The sequence below is a fragment of the Bidens hawaiensis genome, unplaced genomic scaffold, assembly GCF_021521415.1.
Source record: "Bidens hawaiensis isolate Kalapana, Puna unplaced genomic scaffold, B.hawaiensis_p1.1 tig00008481_1, whole genome shotgun sequence".
NCBI classification, from domain to species: Eukaryota; Viridiplantae; Streptophyta; class Magnoliopsida; order Asterales; family Asteraceae; genus Bidens; species Bidens hawaiensis.
In genome coordinates this window covers 286,116-309,730 of record NW_027491603.1, presented here as the reverse complement: position 1 = coordinate 309,730, position 23,615 = coordinate 286,116, and the positions used below count along the sequence as shown (strand labels likewise).

The 23,615-nt window shown below is 32.6% G+C and overlaps 1 protein-coding gene and 1 pseudogene across 1 annotated transcript; both read left to right on the top strand.

Annotated features, from left to right (window-relative positions):
* Positions 1-476: 476 nt before the first annotated feature.
* Positions 477-2,477, top strand: LOC143529116 (elicitor-responsive protein 3-like). The gene is made up of 5 exons (XM_077024982.1): positions 477-1,034; positions 1,133-1,237; positions 1,605-1,731; positions 1,830-1,901; positions 2,011-2,477. Exons 1-4 carry the CDS (start codon positions 944-946, stop codon positions 1,867-1,869), a joined length of 363 nt encoding a protein of 120 aa, XP_076881097.1. The 5' UTR covers positions 477-943; the 3' UTR covers positions 1,870-1,901; positions 2,011-2,477.
* Positions 2,096-9,719, top strand: LOC143529122 (uroporphyrinogen decarboxylase pseudogene; annotated as a pseudogene).
* Positions 9,720-23,615: the final 13,896 nt, after the last annotated feature.

Below are 23,615 nucleotides of genomic sequence, written 5' to 3'. Positions count from 1 at the left end.
ATATATTGCAATAGCCAACACGTGATACTAAAGATCACCAAAACAACTCGTTCCCAAAAAAACAACTGAACAAAATACCCGAAGTTGAGGTATTTATAAACCTCGACAAGTTCGCCTAACATACTAGCGAAGTTGTCATAACTTCGCTAATCCCCAAGTTCGCCTATAACATCAGCGAACATACACTAGACAGTATTCAACACGAAACAAACAAACTAAACGATTACAGACACAGACAAACATAAGATACTGAACTACTGACATCATGCACAAACAGTGATAACTATTCTTTATTAAGTCGAACAATTTTAACTATACAGAAGTTACGAATCATCGATTACCCATTAGCTATTATATTTGATTTGATTTTATTGCTATATTTTTGATATTTTTATTTTTATAGCGTTAATGCCGTTTAAAAAAACCGGTTTATATATTTCGTCACTCGTTAGTGCTTACGGACCTTTTTATTTCAACTCGAATGAGGTATATAAATTCGTGGAGACTGCCTGACACTGCTGCTTAATAACTTAAAAGTTTAACTGCTTTTAAACAAACTAATAGCGTACTCTTGTGTGAATTTAACTCTGTCAACATATCATGTCACTGGATAAACATTGTGGTATAAAAAGAAAAAAAAATATTTTCTAAGCAACACGGTAATATTTGTGATTTACCAAGAAAATTTCACTGAATGACATATATAGAATGAAGCTAGTTTTCAGCATCAAATATAAGACTTTTTATATAAAACGCGGCGACTTGTGCAACGTAGAACCAACCCATAGAATCTTCTCTACAAATTAACACCAAGATAGATTTATTCTTAACGCGTTAAACTTTACGACGAGATTCTGATGCTATAAATATAAGAAACACAATTGTATATGTTCGTTCTATCATCAATAACATTATACAATCGTCAAATATTATTATATCCTCCATGTATCATCATCATCAGCCTTCCATTCCATCTGTAACACCAAATCATCAACATCATCATCCCATGGCCAATCACCTTCTTGAAATCACTGGTACGTGCAACGTGTTTTCCATCAATATTAATTATTATCACTAAAAATTGTAATCTAATTAATGTCTTTATAAATAAGTATTCATGGCGGATATTTAGTGGTTGGCTGCAATAAACTGAAAGACACAGAATGGATTGCTAGACAAGATCCTTATGTTTGCCTTGAATACGGCAGTAGCAGAAATCGCACTCGTGTTTGTACAGGTCCTCTCTTTCACTCTATCGAGCTCTCTATATAGATTTACGTATATATATGCAGTGTTGTAAAAATCAATATTAATTAGTCAGAGATTAATCTAATCGGACCCAATAATTAGTAGTCGTCCAAACTCCAAAGCCAGCCCAAATTGTTCAAATTTTGGTCGAAGTCTTTGATCACTGTTGATTCAATCTGACTAATAAGTTGAAAAATTAATGATAAAAGTTTGAAAAATTATATAGCATTCAAATTCGATTAATCCATGTAAATTGCTAGCAAGTTGTACAACACTGCGTATATGTATATGAATATACATAAGTGTAAATGCAAGGTTGTGAACTAATTATTGGGATATATATATGTGTGTAACAGATGGAGGCAAGAATCCTACATTCCAAGAGAAATTCATGTACAACGTGGTTGAAGGTTTAAGAGAGTTAAACATTAATGTTTGGAACAGCAATACTATCTCGCGTGATGACTTCATTGGCAGTGGAAAGTAAGTATATTCAGTTTTTCTTTTTAATCAGAATGATTAATATTACTATATATATTAATATTAATGATGATTTGTTCATGTGGTCTTAATTTACTCAGGGTGCATTTAGGTAAGGTGCTTTCTCAAGGATATGATTAGAGTTCATGGCCATTGCACACTAAACATGGAAGGTAATTAATTAATTTAATTTCATCACTTGTGAATTAATTAATTTAATTTTAAAAAGATATATATATATATATATATATATATAACTCGTTTTATAAATTATATATACAGGCATGGTGGCGAGGTACGATTGATAATGCACTATTCCGGTGCCAATGCAAACACTAATTATCATGTTACACCCTAAGTACTGTCTATGTACTCTGCACCGCCCCAGCCACCTTCCTCCATGCTTTATCCACCAGCCACCGCTGGAGCTTACCCTATGCCGTCGTCTACATACCAGCCGCAGCTAGCCACTTATCCGCCTCAGCCATACCCTCCTCAACCATATGGCTCCCACTCTCATGGTATCTCCATCATATATTAGATGTGACATATATTAGCTATATTGGTTTGTTTATACAATATAATATAATATATACTATACCAGTTTTAGCTTTAAACTGTTTTTGTTTGTCTTAAACTAGTAATGTTGATATCTTTATTTAGGTTCTCCATATCCAGGAGGGTATAGTTTATATTGAGATACAATTCCTACTAAAGGTGATCAGAAGACCAATTTGCATGGTTATGGCGACTTTTATAGTGTGATGGATTAATACAATTGGCATTTGATTTTAGTATTTGTAGTAAATAAGAAACATTCTTTTATTTGTTGGTTGGGTGATATTCATGTAACATCCAAGTTTTTTTTTAATATTTTATTGGGATTGTCTATATCTATATTATATATAAAGGAAGAGTGATGGGCAATGAGGTAATTTCACAATTACATGACAATGACAAAATAGTTATTACATAATAAGGCAATAAAAGTAATTTGCCAACATATACATCAACTCTCAAAGCTTTTGGTACAACATCATGAAGCTTCATTTTTTGTGACATTACTTTTCAATCATTTAGAAAACAAAAGGTTATGGTTTAAATATTTTATTATTATTATTATGACTATTCATATTCTTAACTCTCATGTGTCATTATGTGTCTACTAACTTTGTTAGCCTATATATAGTGGCTTCTTGTGTATACATGCACACATACCAATGAAGAACAAACTCTCTTTTCTCTACTTTTTATGCTCTCTATACACTATTCAAAACGACAACCACAACTAACGTAAAGCAAGGTCCGGCTTTGGATTTAGAATGGTGGACTAATCATTGTTGGTTCTCATTTGGGGGAATGATGTGTAGAAATTAGAATGTTTTGATGTTTTTGTACGAAAAAATTATGTTGATGCTACTTGAAAAGAGCAACACATATATGCTTTTGGATAAGGAAGTTGTACCGGAGTCAAACTTTTTAACAAGTTTCTCTCATCTTTTTGTTATAATCGGTTTTGTGTGTTGTTTATATTTGTTGTGCATTGTAATGAAATTTGGTGCTTCTAAGTGCATGTTTGGTTGACAGTTAATAAAGAATAGAATATGGAATGGTAGGTTGAGGAATTTAATACCATTCTATAGTAAGCACAAAGCTAAATATTGGATGATTCCAACTTTTCATAAAAAAAATCTTATTTTAGAAAACTTTGTATAATATTTTTAAGTCAACTTATTAGGTCAAGTGTCATACCTTAACCAAATATGTTGGATTTGCATCTGTGCCTGCTTGAATTGCAGAAAGCATAACGAAGATTAATGTTGTATCCATCACGAAAATACTAAAGAACAGAGATAATAGCTGCGGTTTCATCAGAAAAACTAACAAAGTAAATAAAGAAAAAGATCAGTCAAATATAGAACAAAATATACACGATCACAATGTGGGCTATATAATGTTGATCAATAACCAAACGAACTGTTTGCATCTTTATGTGGATTTGAAGGAATATAAACAATTATTTTGTCTGTCTCTCAAACCACCTAAGGCACAAAAAAAAAACTCCATTAAACACACATAATAGAAAACCAAATTTTACTTGTATGCATAATTAAACTTTCACAATATCGATTGAGGTAGAAAATGAACTAAGCTGGACGAAACCCTAATTTGTTTGGGACTTCATGCCGGAGAAGATGTTGTGAAAGTTTAATTATGGGAATACTAAAAGGTTAATATTTTAACTTATTGTATTCTCTTTTCACCCGACCATCTCTCAACAATTACCTTCTTCGTCGTCATGAACAAATTTATGGATCTGTTACTGGGCATAAGGACAAAAATCAATTAAAAAATAAAATATAAATACGTTAGCTAAAGAATAGAGCTTGAAATCTGCTTAATGAATAAGCACGAAATTTTCAATTTACTATAAAAATGTAGGAGAGCATGAATTTAGATACGAAACTATCAAATTTTATTGAAAAACTAATATTTGAAAATAAAGGAAATCGAAGTAAGACAAATATAAAATTCTAAAGTAAGATTTGGTCAAAGTAATTGGTTAATTATTTATCATATATTTTATACACGAGCACTACTGAAAATTCTAAGATTGTTAAAAGGTTATATTAAAACATCTTCTTTGTAATAAACAAATAAAATAAAAACACAACGATTTGAATATAAGAGAATAGTTTTTCTTTTCAAAGTTTGTATATTACTCCTTCCAAATCCTGAATAGATTTTGTTTACATCGGATTTAACAAAGTATATGTTACTTTCCATCATTTTTTTACTTTTAAAAGGGAAAAAATTTATTTTCATTTTAATTTTAGACAAAACAACGTTGTTTGTTTAAAATACAAATCTTGTAGCAAATCATGAGCATTTGAGTACGGTTTTATTTAAATATATATAAGTTTTTAGTAACATATTAGGACAAGACCTTTTTTCCTTTAATTGGTGATAGCACATTTATCCACCGATGACTCGAAATGAGGTTGACCCATCTGACCTATGTGACCCGATAAGATGCCGATCTGTGACCCGTAAACAAACCGATTACATTTACCCCAAAATTATAACATTAAAAAAATTGGAAAACAAGTTATGTAACACTTTTTGTCCAAAAAATAAAAAATAAACAAATAATGCTTCAACTAATATTTTGTAATTTTATTTGTCAAAAAGTCAATAAACCTGGATTTTGTCACTACCAAGAGAAACACCATTTTTTTTGTTACACTTACAATAAATTTGTTTTTCCCTTAAACAGGTGATTGTAGGTCAATCATTTGTACATAGATGTAATGCAACTGTTCAATTTGGTTCAAAAGATGAACTGTTTTTCCCGGCCACCATAAACGGCTTGCATAAATTCTTCCAGAAAATTGCAGAAATATTTTCGGTACCAATAATGTTAAATAAATGTCACCATTAATGGCAGCAGATGATTCCAATTTTTAGTTGTTATTTTTTATTTTAAGTAATTTAAAAGAATTATATTAAAAATATGTAGCACAAATACTTTGGCATAAATGTATAATAATCAATTAGTTATCAATTAACAAAATGATCTAGGTGAACTTTACATTTTTGGGCCAACTTTCTTTTTTGTGGCCCAAAATTTTTGAATAGAAAAACCAATCTCGAATGGTTTTCAAAAATTCAAAAACCGAAGTATCGATATTTTGTTCGATTTTAGCAAAAAAATGAATAAAAGTAAATCATGCACACCTTTAATTCTTGGTATTAAGTTTGTATTGTCTTAACTAACCAATTCAAAATATACATCTGTTATAGGTATTTGAAACATTTGAGCTTTGAAGTTAAATATGTGCGAACAATGCTGCGCAACATGTAGATGACAAGGTACATGCTCAAAGTTTATAATATCAATCATCGAAACAAAAGAACAATGTTGCACAAAATGCTATGAATATGCAATATGTTTTAGGTAGACTTGCTTCACTTTTAACTTCTAATAATATGATTGTAAGCTATTCGCATGCATATTATTAAACAAGCTAACGAGCAACCACAAGATTCACCTTTAAACAAGCTAACGAACAACCACGAGTTTCTGATCATATGGATCAAACAAAGGATATGATACAAAAAGTGTCATGTTTTTAGTATTTAAAAAATGGATAATAAGATAATACATAATTCACACTTATTTTCTATTTGCTCTTAATGGAGGGTTTACGATTTTCAACTCTCAACTTCGTATGTATTTAAATTCATGCCTTAAAGTCATATTAAATTAAATAACTCATCATACTCAAATTCCAAACTCATGTTTTAGGGCTTTCGATCAGAATGATAATACAGGTTAATTGTTGTAAAACTTAGTTTGAAAGGTTCTTCCAAAATAACGATACAGTGCTTTAATTCGTGTTTAAACTTTCAATTAACAAAAATCAAGTCGTTTTGGATCACCTTTTCGAGATCAATTTTACATCAATTGACTCGTATCCTCCTTCCGATCAAAATCTCTAAAAAATAATTTTGAAATTCGGGAAAACGTATAACGTCGTTAAGTCATTTTTAACGGAGGACCATTGGGGGCCAACTTTTTAAATTTGGGACCGTAAGTAGTGATAAAATAAATGAGGGTTATTATCGGCCAATACTAGTCAATAGGGATTATTAAAATCCAATAAACCTAAATTAAATCATGAAAAGTTTGAACGGTATATAACAATGATAAAGAGAGCACATATTAAAACAATGAAACTTTGGTGGGGCTAATGTAAACATCTAGAAAATTTTGTGACAAAAATAAATAAATAAAACAAATTTTACATTGGCATTTAGTTGTGCTTTTATATATATAAATAAAATCACCACCTTCATGAAAACAATTTAAACTTTTTGAAATGATACAATTTAACCCAAATTCATTTTGTTAAAATGTGTTTTAACATAAACTTGTTTAACCAATCAAGCAATCTAACTCAACCTGAATGTTTTACCAGGCTTAGTTTAAACCCATCATGCAACCATCCAAATTATTAACATAACATAATAAAAGTATGGAAACTTGGAATTTAATAATCTTAAATTAATACAGTTGGTCAATATTAATCCCAAATTTGAAGATAGTTGCCACTGGTCTCAACTTTCACACTATTTGTTTTAACTGGATCGCCGTTTTGAGGTAAGGTTTGCATCAATCGACTCGTATTCTTATGCCAATCAAAAACCCTAAAATATCAGTTTGAAATTTGAAAAAAAACTTAGCCACTTATTTGCATTTGAAGCATCACAACACAACATTTAGATTCATAATAAGGTTTTAATTGATGAGATTAAATCAATGCATTGGTACGCAAGAATGAATGGTATTCTTATCTGATTGATGCAAACAACTTATTATATCCCTCTATCAATAATTTGCTTTCCCATCCAACCACTAACCATGACCACCAATATATTTGCACACTTGGATGACCTGCTATGTCATACGTTTCTACAAACCAATGAGTTGATTCTCTAGAACTCACAGCCATGGCATACAAACGTCTACCAACGAATGAATCTCATGGCCTTTATAACACTATAAGAAACCCTTCAGGATTATAGAATGACCCTTCCAATGACACGGAGTTTCGCATATTAAACGTATCACAGGTGTCCTTACAGGACACATTTATTTAACACAAACAACAACATGGACACAAATGCCCTTCAACAAAAATAGGGAACATGTAAGAACGACTTATGTGGGAAACGAAACTCCATGTCAACATGTGTTGCACTTCGTCGATTAAGAGGCTTGGTCTGTGTTTATGAATGTTGTTATTAAGTTTCAGACGAGAATGAAACAAGTTAAAGAGATGGTCTTCCCTCATGTTCCATCAAAATCAACTTTTATGGCCCATTTGGGAAACATTGACAACTCCATTCAGATACTCTGGGAAGGCACAAAATATCATACAACCTATGGTCCGTACTCCGAGATAAGTGGGCCCCCATATTCCCAACCCCCGCAATCGCATCTATATTCTTGCACTCGTGGATCCCCATTACCCATTACGTTACAAATAGAAACTGTTTGCTATGGTTGGCACAACAAAACTATATGAGATTACGATCGTCAACAAACTGTTAGGAAGACCTACTACATTAATTGGTTTACGGGCGAAAAGGAGGCAATCTTCACTGAGACCCTTGTCTCTCCCACTATAGAAGTTTGTTAATGTCATATCGTTTTCTTAATTCTCATCACATTCCTACTTGTCAGTTTGTGATGCCCCAAATAAAAAGTTTTGTTTCTAGAACTTAAGTACCCGGTAATTCATAATACCATTGATCCAATATATATATATGCATATGACAGTACGCATGTGCACAATAAAATCACGTATGCCCACCACTTTACCTTTTTTACAATTCGTTGACGATAACTTAGTGGTCTTAATTTGGCATTTATTTATCTGCCGATTAAATTTCAACTCCAACTATTCACCAATTAACACACATTTAATTCTTTATGTTGATTAAAATTCACAAAACCAATAAAAACCTACTTTATTAGCAAATATTTCACAAAACATGATGTATCCAATGCGTATGGATATGTTAAAATTTTTGTGCGCAACCCCTCCCAAAAAAATCCACCAAACCATACAAGTGGCAGCTCGCTCGCACGGATAGCCCATTACACACAACACCAAACACTGCAAACCAATACAAGAAGATAATTTGCGTGAACCCGCAGCAACGCGCGGGCACTTTTGCTAGTTATATATAAAGGAAGAGTGATGGGTATCCATGGTAATTTCACAATTAGAGTTCAAGGACAAAAATGACATTTCATAATAGGGCAAGAAAAGTAATTTGTCAATGTATCCATCAACTCTTAAGCTCTTAGTACAACATCATGAAGCTTCAATTTTTGAGACATTACTCTTCAATCCTTTAGAAAACAAAAAGTTATGGTTTACATGTGTTATTATTATAGATTATTATTATCATTATTATGGTGACTATCCACATTCTTAACTCCCATGTGTCATTATGTTTCTATTAACTTTGTTAGCCTATATATAGTGCATTCTTGTGCTTCTATTACATAAACATACATACATACATGCATACCAATGAATAACAACCTCATACCCTCTATACACTATTTCTTAAGGTTAGAAGGATGTAATAAGGAAAAGTTGAGGCGACTTGGGCTAAGGAAAAAGATGATAGTGTAAAGTTCAGACTAAACTAAGCACACTTTTGATAGTGTTGGAAATTTGTAAAAACACTTTTGGTAGTGTTGGTAATTTGTAGATTTCGTTGGTGCTCCTTTTACTCTAGCATCATATTGCGTCGAAGGCGGATCATCAAAGCACTTTTCCAAAATTAAGAGGGTTGCTTTCTCACAGTCAAAGGTGATTAATTTATTACATTATATTATTATTATTCAAAATTTCATATTTCATAAGTTAAATGTTAGTGACTCAGTCGGTTCACTATTGCAGGTCCTACACGCACTGCTTGAAAAATTCACAACCTCAATGGCTACATACATTCAATACCAAGCCGACAATGGTGCACAAGCAGTTCAAATCTTTGACTCATGGGCCACCGAGCTGAGCCCGACTGACTTTGAAGAATTCAGTTTGCCTTACTTGAAACTAATCGTGGACACGGTTAAACAAACTCACCCGGATCTTCCTTTAATTCTTTATGCAAGTGGGTTGTTGGAATGGCTACCTTTGACCGGGGTGGATGTGGTTAGTTTGGACTGGACCGTGGATATGGCTGAAGGCAGGAAATGGTTAGGTTCTGATATAGCAGTTCAAGGGAACATAGACCCGGGTGTGTTGTTCGAGTCAAAAGATTTCATCACCAATAGGATACATGATACTGTGAAGAAAGCAAGGAAAGGTAAACATATATTGAATCTTGGTCATGGGATTGTTGTAGGCACACCAGAAGAAAATGTTGCTCATTTTTTTTAAGTTGCTAAAAGTCTTAGGTACTAAAAGGAGTGCTTTTTGTAGACAAGACTTTAAATTATTTGTTACATGTTAGTATTGTTGCATTGCATTTTAGTTTAATATGTCACATGTTGTTCATTCTTCCATCTTACATTAACTATTTATGATTTGGGCCAATATATTTAAGTAACTTTGGGAATTGGCTTAATGGTTTTTTATTATAAAGTTGAAAATAAAAGCTAACCGTATCCATAACTCAATAATGAGACAACTTTCACCTTGCTCTACAAGTAACTCAACAACTAAAGAAGAGTTGCCTATAATGGTGTTTCTTGATGAAACGAGCTATAGTAGGACGGGTCGTACACAAGTTGAAAATCTATATCTATATTCTATATCTATATCTATATAAAGGAAGAGTGATGGACAATTGAGTAATTTCATAATTACATGACAAGGACAAAAATGGCAATTCATAATTGGGTAGGAAAAGTAATTTAACAATCACTCGATTCGTATTCAAAGCGTTTGATACAAGTTGATTAAGCTTCACATTTTGTAAAATTACTCTTGCATCCTTAGAAGATACAAAAGGTTTATGGTCTTTTAACTAATGATAATTATAATTTAATAACTACATTAAGTGCATATAATAATTATTAATTACATTATCACATTAAGTTCATATAAGATAAAAATACTCAAATATATCTATATAATCTATATTATCTATATCTATAGTTACTATATCTATACTATATTATAAAACATATAGCATGGGCATGTTAAGAATTTTTTTAAGAGCTTTTACATGTCTTCATTCCTATAGTACAACAAATACACGGGGCGTGAATCAAATAGATGGATATTATATAATTGTCTTGTGAGTTAAATTAACAACTTTAAAAAGGTGATATTAGCTAGAATAGAAGTTAAGGTTCAGGGTTATATAATTATCTTCGTGATTAGGAAATATAATTTGATAGGTTTATTTGATAATTACACACATACACAGCGTATGCTGTAATAGATTGAATGGACAATTATATTCATGATCTAGAATATACCATGTGTATTGAATTCGATGCATTTCTTGTGAACCATATAATAATAATAATAATAATAATAATAATAATAATAATAATAATAATAATAATAAACGGAAGTCGATTTTTTGGTGCGACTGTCGGGGAATTGAGACAGTTTCATTAGCTCCTTAGGTATTATAAGATGAGACCATGAATCAAACCAGATCGAAACATTTAGATATCGACGGACACACTTTGCCGGAATGTCGACTGCAAACGAAGGATAGCCTACACAAAACAATTAGTATCCCTGCCACGTAACACGACCAGTTTAAGAAAGTCATTTTAAAAGTGTGTTAATTCGAATACCATAAAACGGGTCATTTTATAAAGGTGTCAATTTAAATTTCGTTTGAAAGGTGTCATTTTAAAAGCATGTCAATTTGGTTGGCTCAAAACAAATCAATATAAAAATGTATCGATTTGGTTCGGGTGTTTACGGGTCTTTTTGAAATCGTAACGATTTGGTTTGGCTCAAAATTGGTTATTTTAAAAAGGTATCGATTTGGTTCAAGTCAAAGCGGGCCATCTTAAAAAGTTGTCAACCTGGTTCGGGTCAAAACGAGTTATTTTATAAGTGTGTTAATTTGTTTCGTTGATTTGAATTTTCCTCAATTTTGCACACATTAATATTTTAATCCATGAGCAACTGCTGAGATAATAGTAAAATAACATATAAAAATAAATACAAGTCGATAAATAGACTGAATTTTAGGGTGTTGATATTTGAAACATAATTGGCGGACCCAATGTGACTTGTATTAGCATAAACCCATCAGGTGTACGACGCCTTTCACACGCCGGTTGAAAATAATCTCTACAACAATATGTCACATAAGGCAGGTTGGATTACGTAAAGAATTGTTTTTGAGTTTGATACAATTGTCGCTTTGTTGCTCAATTATTTTTAAGGTTTTGTTAAATTTTATATTTATATGAGTTGAGATAATTTAATAGGTAATATTGGCCAACAATGAAAATAGTGTAGGGTCTTTCATTGTTGCATTTAACTCCTTAAATAGCTTCTCAAACTCTAAGGGCGCGTCAGTTTCAAGGAATGGAATGGAATGAAATTGGAATTTGCATAGGATTTGGAATTTAAAGGAATTGGATTTGGAATATAAAGGAATTGGATTTGGAATATGAACATTCCAATAGGAATTGGAATTGGGGGGAATTGAAATCCAAGTACATTATAGTGTGTTCGTTTGACAAATGAATAGAAATCAAGAAGGTTTTTTTAACAATGATAACAGCGAAAATATTTTAGTTTTTTAAGATTTTTTGTTTTTAATTTTATATTTTGCGTTATGATTTTTCTTAATTTTATTTGATTTTTTATGGGTTTTATATTAAGATCATAAACCCCTTAAAAATATTCAAAAATAATAATAAAAATTCATAACTCAAAATATAAATTAAAAACAAAAAAGTAAAAAGGCTAAAATGTTTTATTCGTTGTTCTCGTTAAAAAAAACTCGAGATAAGATTCCAATGAATTTCCTTGAATTCCTCCACATTTTGGAAGGATTTGAAATCCATGTATTTAAAGGAATTTGAAGGAATTGAATTTCAATTCCAATTCTTTGAACCGAACACACCAAAATGAAATTAAGATTCCAATTCCAACGAAAGAAACACGCCATGTCATGGGATTTTAATTTCAATTCCTTTGAATTCCCACGAATTATGTGAAACGAACACACCCTAAGTGGCATTTTAAACTAAAATGTGTAATGTTAATATACATTTTAACCGTGCAAAGTAATTAATATAATTTGACTATACATTAGACTTAATATATAATTTACGGGTATGGATAGAAAAATAGTTGTTATCAAACCAAGTAACATTGAAATTCATAATGGAAATAAACCGTTTTATGTCACGCTTGCTCAAAATAAAGAAGAGAGAATGACAAAAGTCCAGGTATATGTTGGTTTTTAAGTGTATGAAAACCATTTTCTTGGGTTTATCATTTGGTTGAAAATATTGAAACAAAATATTAAATGTAGCTTAATCATTCTGTTAAGGTATATTTAATTGATTATTGATTCATGTAACTAAAAATATTTGGGTAAGACGTTCATGCGTCCAACAATGGTAGATAATGTTATCAAGTTAGTTCATGATCAAAGAAGTCAAGATAATACTTCAGTTAGTTTTACTCTAAACAAAGTTTATGGTATTAAACAATTTAACGGTTCATCAATATTAATTTATATACTAAATTATATAAAATATATATATACTTATCTGGTTCTTGACTCCGGTTCGACTGATCCAACTGGTCCTACGGATATACCAACAAACACGTCATCGGCAACACCTTAATATGATCCCGCCGCAACACGCGGGCACCTATGCTAGTATTGAATAAAAGAAGTTCGTTTTTAGTTTATATTGTTGCATGAAATCATATATTTATTGTATATTGAGTGATCATAAATTTAACAAATTTTTAATGCTGGTGCTTAAAGTTGAATAACTGTTGTGTAAACGGTTTATTGGATAGAACATGGGATCGCTAAATAAAGAAATTAATTTGTGTGTTGCGACCAACATGGGCGAACCTACACGTGACCCAATATACACTACTAAGAGTAATGTTTCGTACGAAAATTTCCAACACATTTCCTACGATAGCTATTTCTAACACGTTTTCAACGAAATTCTTACGAAAAAAGGAAACCCAAAATTTGCAACAAAACTGTGACAATATAGTGACAAAAAACAATTGTGTAGCAAATGCCTAGCAAATATTCCAACGCATTTAAAAACAAAACTAGTTGCACGATTTTATTTAATATTTTCGTGAGATATGTGTAACAAAGAAACACAAAATAAATAATAAATTTCGTTGGAAATGCGTAGGAAGTATTCTAACAACATTAATCTTATTGATGTTTGATTTTAATATAATAATTGTTTATTTATAATTAAGTTATTTTTATTGTTACTAATAATAGTAATAGTATAACTTTTTTCTCAAACTTAGGCTTAGCTAATTTATTATTTATTAAATAATTTATATACAATTTGAATTATTTTTATGTATCTGGAGAAAATTTTTGGATGAGCCTAACATTGGCTCAAGCTCGTGCATACATTATTCATGTTTGAATCTCTAAAGCAAGTTTCGTTTTTTTTGCCATTTCTGTAAAAAAAAAAGATCTTGATTTTTTTGGTTTTTGCATTTTTTTTTTAAATTTTGTAATATTTTTTTATCAGATATACGTAAGGAAACGATAAATTAATAATACATTATTCATGTTTGAATTTCTAAAGCAAGTTTGATTTTTTTGCCATTTCTGTTAAAAAAAAAGATCATGAATTTTTTGGTTTTTGTATTTTTTTTAAAAATTTTGTAATATTTTTTTATCAGATATATGTAAGGAAACGATAAATTAATAATATGTTCTTGTTGAAAATGCGTTGGAAACTTGAAAAAAAAACAATTATTATATGTTAATAATTATCTTCTTAAAGACGGCACAAATATATATAAAAAGAGAAAAACAAAAGACCACGACTAGCAAGAAACTAGATGGGCCACAAACGAAATGATCGTTGAAACTACTTAAGGGGATCATCATATACTCGCTCTAAGTAACACAACATTGACTAGGTCTAAGGGGTGTGCTTTTTAACTATACCCGAATACGAACCCGACCAGAATCAACCTAATACCCGAGTAACCTGACCCAAATATACCCTACCTGATTAAACTAGATGGGCCACAAACGGAAAGACCGTTGCAACTACATAAGGGGATTCATCATATATACTCGCTCTAAGTAACACAACATTGGCTAGATCTAGGGGTGTGCTTTTTAACTATACCTGAATATGAACCCAACTAGAATCAAACTAATTTCCTAGTAACCTGACCCAAATTTACCCTACCTGATTAAACTCATATGACGAACCGGAGATCAAAAGTCCAGTCGGTTACCCAAATCGGGTAGACTTAAACAACCGGAAGTAGGAATGATGCATGTATCCGATGTATTAAATAATAATACATTAATATGTTTGTAACATGCTTATGTAAGCCGACGATTGGGTTATCTGAGAAGACTCCAATTCAAACATATATATATAGAGTTAAGTGTCATTTTCGTACCTGTGTTTTGTTTGATTACGTAACTTTAGTACATTTTTTGAATTTTTTGCAAATGACTACCTCACTTTTCTAAAGCTTGCAATTTTAGTACTTTTTTCTAACTCCGTCTATTTTTATCCGTTAAGTTAGGGGTAATCTTTATAATTTCTTTTTATTTTTTTCTAACTCCGTCTAATTTGGATATGAAGTAAGAAAAATACATCTATTTATGTTATTTTAAGAGTGCTCATAAGGTGTTTGATGAAATGCTTATAATTTATTTCAACATAATTAGGCAAAGCTTGACTTGAAGGAGTTGCTTTAGCGAACTTCACAAAGGCATTGTTTCTTTCATAGTATTTCCAAATTAATTGTTAACCCACACAATACCTATGCTTCAAGTAAAACTTAGGCATTGATAGTGGCTGTAAAATAAGTGAACTTAGGTGAGCTTTGGTACCTCATTTTGTGAGTTTAGTCGTTGTCATTTGGTACCACATTTTGTGGCTTACTGCCCACTCTTACTAAAGTCTATATCTGAGACATCTTTGTGAGCTTCTATTTGTTATTTGCTTAATAGAAGTTACATGAGTGGTTAGTGATGTTCCTTTTGGTGTATACTTAGTGGTGTAATTTTAGATTAGGTATTTGCTAAATCTCTATTAATAAGGCTTTTTGTTGTTGGGCATTAGAGAAAAACGTTTGCTAAAGTATGATTCAAGATATATATATATATATATATATATGATAGTAGTTAATGAGTCAATAGTAATAAGTAAGAATTTTGTTCGTATTGAATTTACTTAATAGAATCTCAATCTATCAGTTGATTAATATCATGGGCTAACTTATAATTTTTTGAATTTCTCTTTATTATAATTTATGTAGGTACCACAGCTTTCATTTGGGTCTTAATATTTTGACTAATTGCAGGTTAAAACAACTAGAGATTGAACTTTGCCGGCGATACAGTTCAGATTGTAATCCTGAGTATCTGGACACATTAAGGTTCTCACTTTATAAACAGATATTTTTGTTTCAAACTGTTACAGGTGTTGTTGGTACCGGCCATATATATTATGGTTTATTATTTTTGAGCCTATGATGATAAATAAAAATATTTAAACTTGAAATGATTTGCATCTCGGCCTGCTACCTAAAAGGCAATGTGAAATGTATAATGTTTGTTTGATATACTAAGTAGCCAAGTAGGTGTTCTCATTTGCGTCAATCACTGTTCATTCGTTTTTTTGCAAGCTCACCTACCATTTTACTACCCAAAGGCCACGACGGGTATGTTTTACTCAAGAAAAAGGATGGTGTAATCATATTTTCAGTTTATTTTTAGCAGGGCACAGTTTTTGGCCGATGCAGTTTGCTATTGAAAAGTTTATTGAGCTGTTTTGCAAGTACTTTTTAGCAAGTTTTCTAGATCCAAATCATCCAACAACATCGTATGCATGGGACTAGACACTGTATTATTTGGATCTTTTAACTTCGGGTTTGTGTCATATTTAGAAGCTATGATGATCTGACAAGGTTCGGTTAACTTTCAATCACCGATATCCGAGCTTCGGTTACGATTTCAACCCTACCCCCGCAACACGGGGGATAAAAATAAACAATCCAAGACTTATGGATTCCATCCTTAATGTTGTCAACTTAGATTCAAATTACAAAGCATATCAACTAGAAGCCGCATGTGTAAATTATAATTGAGTATCAGCATCGTTCTTTAATAAATTGTAATTGAAAAACGTATGGTTGTATGTTGTATTTTATTTGATTATGGTTGTAAGAAAGTTTAGAATATGGTTTTATTTATTTATGATCTTGTTAAAGGTGAATAATTTTTTACTTTAACTTGTTAAACCCTAAATCCGACCCGAATTTACCCGACCCATTCAACTCGAAACCTAAAAAACCCGAACTCATATGGGTTGGCTCTTGGGTCAATTTGCTTTGAGCTCAAACTCAAACAACCCGAAACACAAAAATAACCCGAAGAACACCCTTAAGTTGACCGACTATAATACAAAAAGAAATAAGTTATCGTCATAAAGACCCTCCTTGATTCCTTTCGATTGTAAGAAAGTGTCATTTCTCGTTTTCCAATTAATTCACCAAGTGATAAATAATTGATCCCGTTAAATCGTTTTTAGAAAGGAACTGGACGAAATGAACCGATCCAAGCTATAAAAGAGGAAGGAGCTCGATCCATCAGTAACACAATTCCAAACCAAACTGTAAGGCCCCGTTACCGGTAGCCCTACTTTGGTGTTGGATTTACTCATAAACACAGTTCTTAATATAAGAGTTAATTAAAACATTCGTGGAACATTAAAACTTCAACCATAATATGTTACATAACCTTCAAATCTTGTCTTATAAAACATTCATAGTCAATTAAATAAAACATAGTCTTTAAAACATCACAACATTTCTTCGAGATGCCAGTATCTTCGATTCCATGCCATGTGTCTTCAATCACGCGAGCTGCCTCAACCTATTAGCCTGCGTGCATACTAAAAGTCAGCTACGCTGAGTGAGTTCTAGTTAATCACATAACTTACTGTACATACACATATACGTGCATGAAGGTACGCATTACATACTTAACATGTCCATCATTCTTTCATATACATTCATAACTAACCTTACGTTATAAAGAGCATTCGCTCTACATACCTCGGATATTATTAGGGTCCGGTACCCCCCATCCTCGGATATTATTAGGGTCCGGTCACCCTTCATCCTCGGATATTATCAGGGTCCGGTACCCTCCATCCTCGGATATTATTAGGGTCCGGTCACCCTTCATTCTCGGATATTATTAGGGTCCGGTACCCTTTCTTCCTTACCTTTATAACATACTTTTCTATATACATAATAGTAAGTTTCATACATACATCATTCATTCATTCTTCATCTTACAACATACATATAACATCAACCATTTCCTGGCAGTACATGCAATTCCGAAGATCGTTCATGTACCGACAAGAAATCATTCATACATTTCACGTAATACATATATGGCATACACTTATCACTTAGGATAAATGTATTAACTAATCACATCGAGTATGCACACAGCCCCGAAAACATAACAAGGAATGGGGCTAGAAACTCACCTGAAGTCGGTTACGTTCACCGTTAATAGTTATTCCTTTCTTCAGTTGGGCACGGCTAACTGTATAATAATTACATGCATCAATTACTATCACTACTCATAACGCGTTTCTAGTCTACTTATAACCCTCAACGGACGGGGTTCCGGGGGCAGCGCCCCTGGCAGCAGGGTCTAAGGGCGGCAGCCCCTAGCAGGGTCCAAGGGGCAGAGCCCCTGGCTGGGGTCAAGCTGCCAGGTCAGCTTGGAAAAATTTTATTTCCATTAACTGTCGTAACACATTTTCCATTAGAATTCGTATCATTATTAAATTCGCTAACTCAAAGTTCAAGGGCCTATTTGTAATTAATTCATTCTTTTATAAGTCCAGGGATCAATCTGCCATTCTTTCAAAGTCTAGTTCGTTAATATGCTCTTTAATGAATTGGGGTTCGTTAGTTACTTCTGTCTTCCATAACGAATTGGCTAATTCGTTATTTCATAATGAATTGGCCTTTTTAGCGAATTGGTCCATATTCGTCTGGTCTGTCTAACGAGTTGAACTCCTTGGCGAATTGAACCCTTATGACGAACCAGTCCTCATAACAAATTAAACCTTATAGCGAACTGGTCATCAGACGAATTGGACTTCACGAACTGAAGCTATCAGTCTTTCCTTAACGAACTAGTACACGAATCAAAGCTAGTTCGTTAGACTTCCTTAAGCGAATTAGCTAAAGAATCACCCTCCGATTCGCTAAGTTCCCATAGCGAACTAGGGTTAGGTCAGGGAATGTCAGAACATTCCCTGACACATTCCTTAACTTCGTACCTACTTTTCCGGCGTCGCATTTCCGGCGCCGTCGCCGGAAAAACGCGTTTTCGCCGGAAAAACGAGATCCGGATCGTTTTTCCACCGTTTTTCACCATTTTTCGTCCCGTTCGATGCAGATCTGAGCTAGGATGAACCCTAAGCTCATCTTAGGTTCGGTTTATACCCGATTCTACCCAGATCTCATAACTTAATGGTTTAACGGTGTCGGCTCGTCGTTTCGTGACTAAATCTAACGGGTTTAAGTTCATAAACATCATACTATTATTACCTCGAGTCGGTGCTCGTTTCCTTGGTGATTTCGGCTTGAGAGAAAAGAGAGAACTAGAGAGAAGCTTAAGTGTGTGTTTTGGGTGGTGTATGGAATATGTGTGAAATGAAATTAAATGGTGATTAAGGGTTTATATATTTATGGATCATGGGCTTAAGCCCATGGTCTTTCCTTCTTTCTTTCCTAACCCAAGTCCATAACCCATATCCATTTACCCAACACTAGCTCAACTCGTAATCTATTTATCTAACCCGGTAACAACCCACTATAAAATAGACGAAATTTATTTTATTATTATAACCAAAAGTAGGATGTTACACAAACAACAACTTTACTCAATTTGCCAAGGATAAAAGAGCAACTACCAATAATGTGATTACTCGACTCATATCAAAGATTGAAATATGAATAAAGAACATAGGAACATCATAATTTCTATCAATGTCGGAACATGTAGGAAAACGATTCAGTAAAACCCTCCTAGCACAAATGTTTATCTTTCTTGGAATATGATTGTAACAGTTATCAAAATAGTGGCCACCGATAAAACATACCCCTATATCGACTTTCTCGTTTCCTTAGCCGAGAACCCCACCACCCCCATTAGATTCCCAACGCCAACAATCGTTAGCATCTTTGAGTGTGAGATTATAATTATAATACATATAAATGCAAAGGATGTAGACTAAAAAAAATACACAAGGCTTGGTAAGACTCAACAAGCCTAAAAAGCCTCCCATACAAGGCTCAAGCTTGGGCTCAATAACTAAACGAGCGTTATTTGAAGCTTGAGCTAAAATTGGTAAATTAATAATAATGACAATTGTATTTGATAGAGGTGACGATAATGTGATTGCTAGCATGAAGCTAAAATTGGTTAATCAATGATATCACCTATTATCAATTTGTTTCCATGATTTGAATGGGATAGCTTTTCATATGATTATAACATGTATTCTGTGAATGAATTTCGGTTTTGTTATATTTATTCTAATTTAATGTTATTATTATTATTATTATTATTTTGCCAAATCATGGCTTTCTTTATGTAGGTTTGCTAAAGTGGATAATCTATGGAGATGTAGTAAGCTGAAGCACATAGACCTTGCTTTATGTTAATTTAAAACAATTGCATCATTTATTAAGGTAATGCTAATTGGCATTTCTTGAAAGTTTTGCAATTTTTGAGTTGTATATTTGCATGAACTTCTTGTATATTGCTAGTGCTAGGTGTGTAAACCAAGAGCCCGGACAAGTTCATGCCCTTTACTTTCACTTGATAAACTACCTGAACAAATTGCAAGTCAGTAACTGAAACCAAAGTGTCAGCAGCGGTGTTGCCAAGCCACCCGACTACTGAAGCACCTTGTTGATGATGCTCAGAGCATCCTTATGAATCAAATGCTAAACATGTGCTGAAGAGATGCTCTCGACTTTTTTTTTTGTTGATTAAACATCTTGATTAGTTGATTATGTCTTAATTCGTATGTATTAGCAGGATGCTTTTTTCTTATCTATGAACAATTATGTAGGTTTATTGGTGGGTCCAATTGCTACTCTGATTCTTATTATAGGAATTAGGAAATGTATATCAATTTTAGCTTTCTTTCCTACACATGTTGCATGGACCATCTACGCCCCTCTCAAGTATGTTGTTATTTCCATAATCTTTTATAAAATTATGTTGTTTTTTTGTTATGAAATGGATGAACATGTTCATAGATATACAAAGATCATAGCTATATGAGCAGAGGGAGAACATCACTTTGCCCTTAGATTCATTCAGACGATTTGCATCAAATCATTCAAATTGGTGTTCATGAGTTTGTTTGTATATGGTAGCTATGTTCAAATTTTGACTCAAACTGCGTTAACCCGTTCCATATGTCATCACTACTTTACACCCAAAGCAGCGCGTGGTTAGTACCAACTAATTTACGTTAAATAAAGTATATTTGTTATCAAATTATGTATACAGATACAATTTTTATTGAAATTGTGTGCGTATATATAATTATGCCATCATGTCATCCGGTTTAATGTTCGATTTGGTTCAGAAAACATTGGGTATGATTAATAATCATATATATATATATATTGTTTTATTAATTATTATGTTTTAACAAATTTTTAGGTACAAGTAGTTCAATCCCAAATATGGAAGAACATTTGAAAAAAAGAACGGACGGCATGAGAAGACTTGGAACAAGGAATGAAAGAAATGGAAAACTAGTGTATGGAAAATGAGGAAAGGATTCAAAAATTAAGATTAGTGTGAACCCTTTATATTTAAGTTATTGTATTTGTGGTTGATTTGTAAAACATGTCTTGTATTATATATAAGTTTTTCTGCATTTTTAGCATAAGTGATCTTGATTTTTATTTTTTTTTTCATTTTGAAATTTATTTTTGAAATACGCAAGAAGAGAAATTAATACTAAAACATTATTAGACGCGCTGGAAATAAGTAGGAAGATAAAAATAATAAATATTTGATGCGTCGGAAATGTGTAGGTAAATCTAGAAAAATAAAACAAGAAAATAGTTAGATTGCATTAGAGTAAGAAAGTATATTAATATGCATAGGAAATGCGTAAGAAAGTGAAAACACATGTTTTAATGATTTGTGTTGGAAATGCGTTGGAATTTTTTTTTTTTTTTTTTTTTTGTAATGTGTTAGAAAATATGTTGGAAATGCGTAGGCCTTTTTCTAGTAATGATATAATGTTAGCGCGACTCGTGATAAATTGAAATATGGTGTAGTGGTAAAAGCCTTTGTTTACAAGGCCATAGTTTGAGTTCATTTTTGGTAGTGAATATTTAAAAAGAATAATAATTAAAGCCTTTACGCCTTCAAAGTTCGACCCCCGCTACTCGTCAATGATAGACACGAATTTCAGCCGTCGTCTTCAACCCCTCTAATGATATTTTGTATGTTACTTAATTTCATAATACTTCATATATTGTATTTTAGGCTTCTAATTGATTTGGTCATTTATGGTTTTAGATTTGATTGGTCCCTTAAATAAGAAGAATCATTGTTTATAACCATCAAAATTAACATGAAAAAATGGGTGCGCTAGAGTGACGAGGAATAGACCGAAATATGTTATCCATCATACCAATGGTGCATCACCTTCTGGTCAACTCAAGGGTTCCACCAAGCGCCATGGGTCGCATAATCTCAAGTTTTACCTTTATTGTAAATAGTCAAGGAAAACCCGGTAAAAGAAACCTATAACCACATTTGGTCAAGTTTTACCTTTATTGTAAATAGTCAAGGAAAACCCGGTAAAAGAAACCTATATCCACAACATTTTAAACCTCCGATTTGGTCGGAGTGGTTTAGTAACAAAACATGCAGACCCACAGCACCCTCACACACCCTAATGATAATAGATTAACTCTTTAGGTTTCTTATTTACCCACCTTAATACATCACATTAGCCGATGTGGGATAGCTGTAAAAAGGTAAAATGTTTTTTTTTTTTGTGTATTTTTGAGGTGTGAGTCAGGTTGATGAATCAGCATAATATTTATGATTAATGGAGATTTGTTATTTGAATTAGAGATGTTTATATCAGAGAATCATCGTTGCATCTGTCTCTCATAGCTATTTGTTTGGGTTTGACCCGCTGCAGCATTTACCTATAGTTTTCGTCATAATCAGAATGGTTAATATTATTAATTATACCAAATATATATTAATGATGACTTGTTCATGTGGTCTCGATGATATATAGTTCATGGCCATTTCACACTAAACATGGCAGGTATTTGATTTATTTCATCACTCATCATCATTTATATATATATATGAGTGTTTTTATATTTTAATAAGATATATAACTCGTTTTATAAACTATATATATATACAGGCATGGTGGCGAGGTACGATTGATAATGCACTATTCCGGTGCCAGTGGAAACACTAATTGTCATGTTACACCCCAAGTACTGTCTATGTACTCTGCACCGCCCCAGCCACCTTCCTCCATGGTTTATCCACCGCTGGAGCCTATCCTACGCCGTCGTCCACATACCAGCCTTCTGGCATGCTTTATAGTATAAGCAGCCACGGATACTTGAAAACTGGTCAGTTTTGACTTTTGAAAGTTACATATAACAAAAACAAAACGCCAAACTTAGTTGACAGTTGCTAACTTTGTTAAAAATGAAAACCCGATATGGTCAGTCTCCAAGTAACAAACTGGTACACGAACCGCTTGGTTGGGTCGGTTTGGGCAAACCAAGTTTTGGTAACGACCACTCACGTCTGCAGACCAATATACAGCTGAGACAAATCTGAGCTTTTTGACGTACCTTTTAAATTTTAGCTTTTCATTTGTTTCAATTTTCTACTTTTAAAGAAAGTTATCTAAAAATAAAGACCGGGTTCCAAATATGTGATTTTCTGCTTTACAAAGCGGTTTTAAACCTGAACCGGTTTTTCCCAAACCAGTTTTGACCTTTGTTGACTGAAGCCAGTTTGAGAAAATAAAAAAATAAATGTGCACTTGTGCAACATCCTGTAAA

What these genes read in the sequence shown, in the direction of transcription:
- LOC143529116 (XM_077024982.1), top strand. Translation starts at nt 944, where the DNA reads ATGTATCATCATCATCAGCCTTCCATTCCATCTGTAACACCAAATCAT. An exon ending in TCGCACTCGTGTTTGTACAG is followed by an intron (nt 1,238 to 1,604) that starts GTCCTCTCTTTC and finishes TGTGTGTAACAG; the next exon opens with ATGGAGGCAAGAATCCTACA. An exon ending in GACTTCATTGGCAGTGGAAA is followed by an intron (nt 1,732 to 1,829) that starts GTAAGTATATTC and finishes TAATTTACTCAG; the next exon opens with GGTGCATTTAGGTAAGGTGC.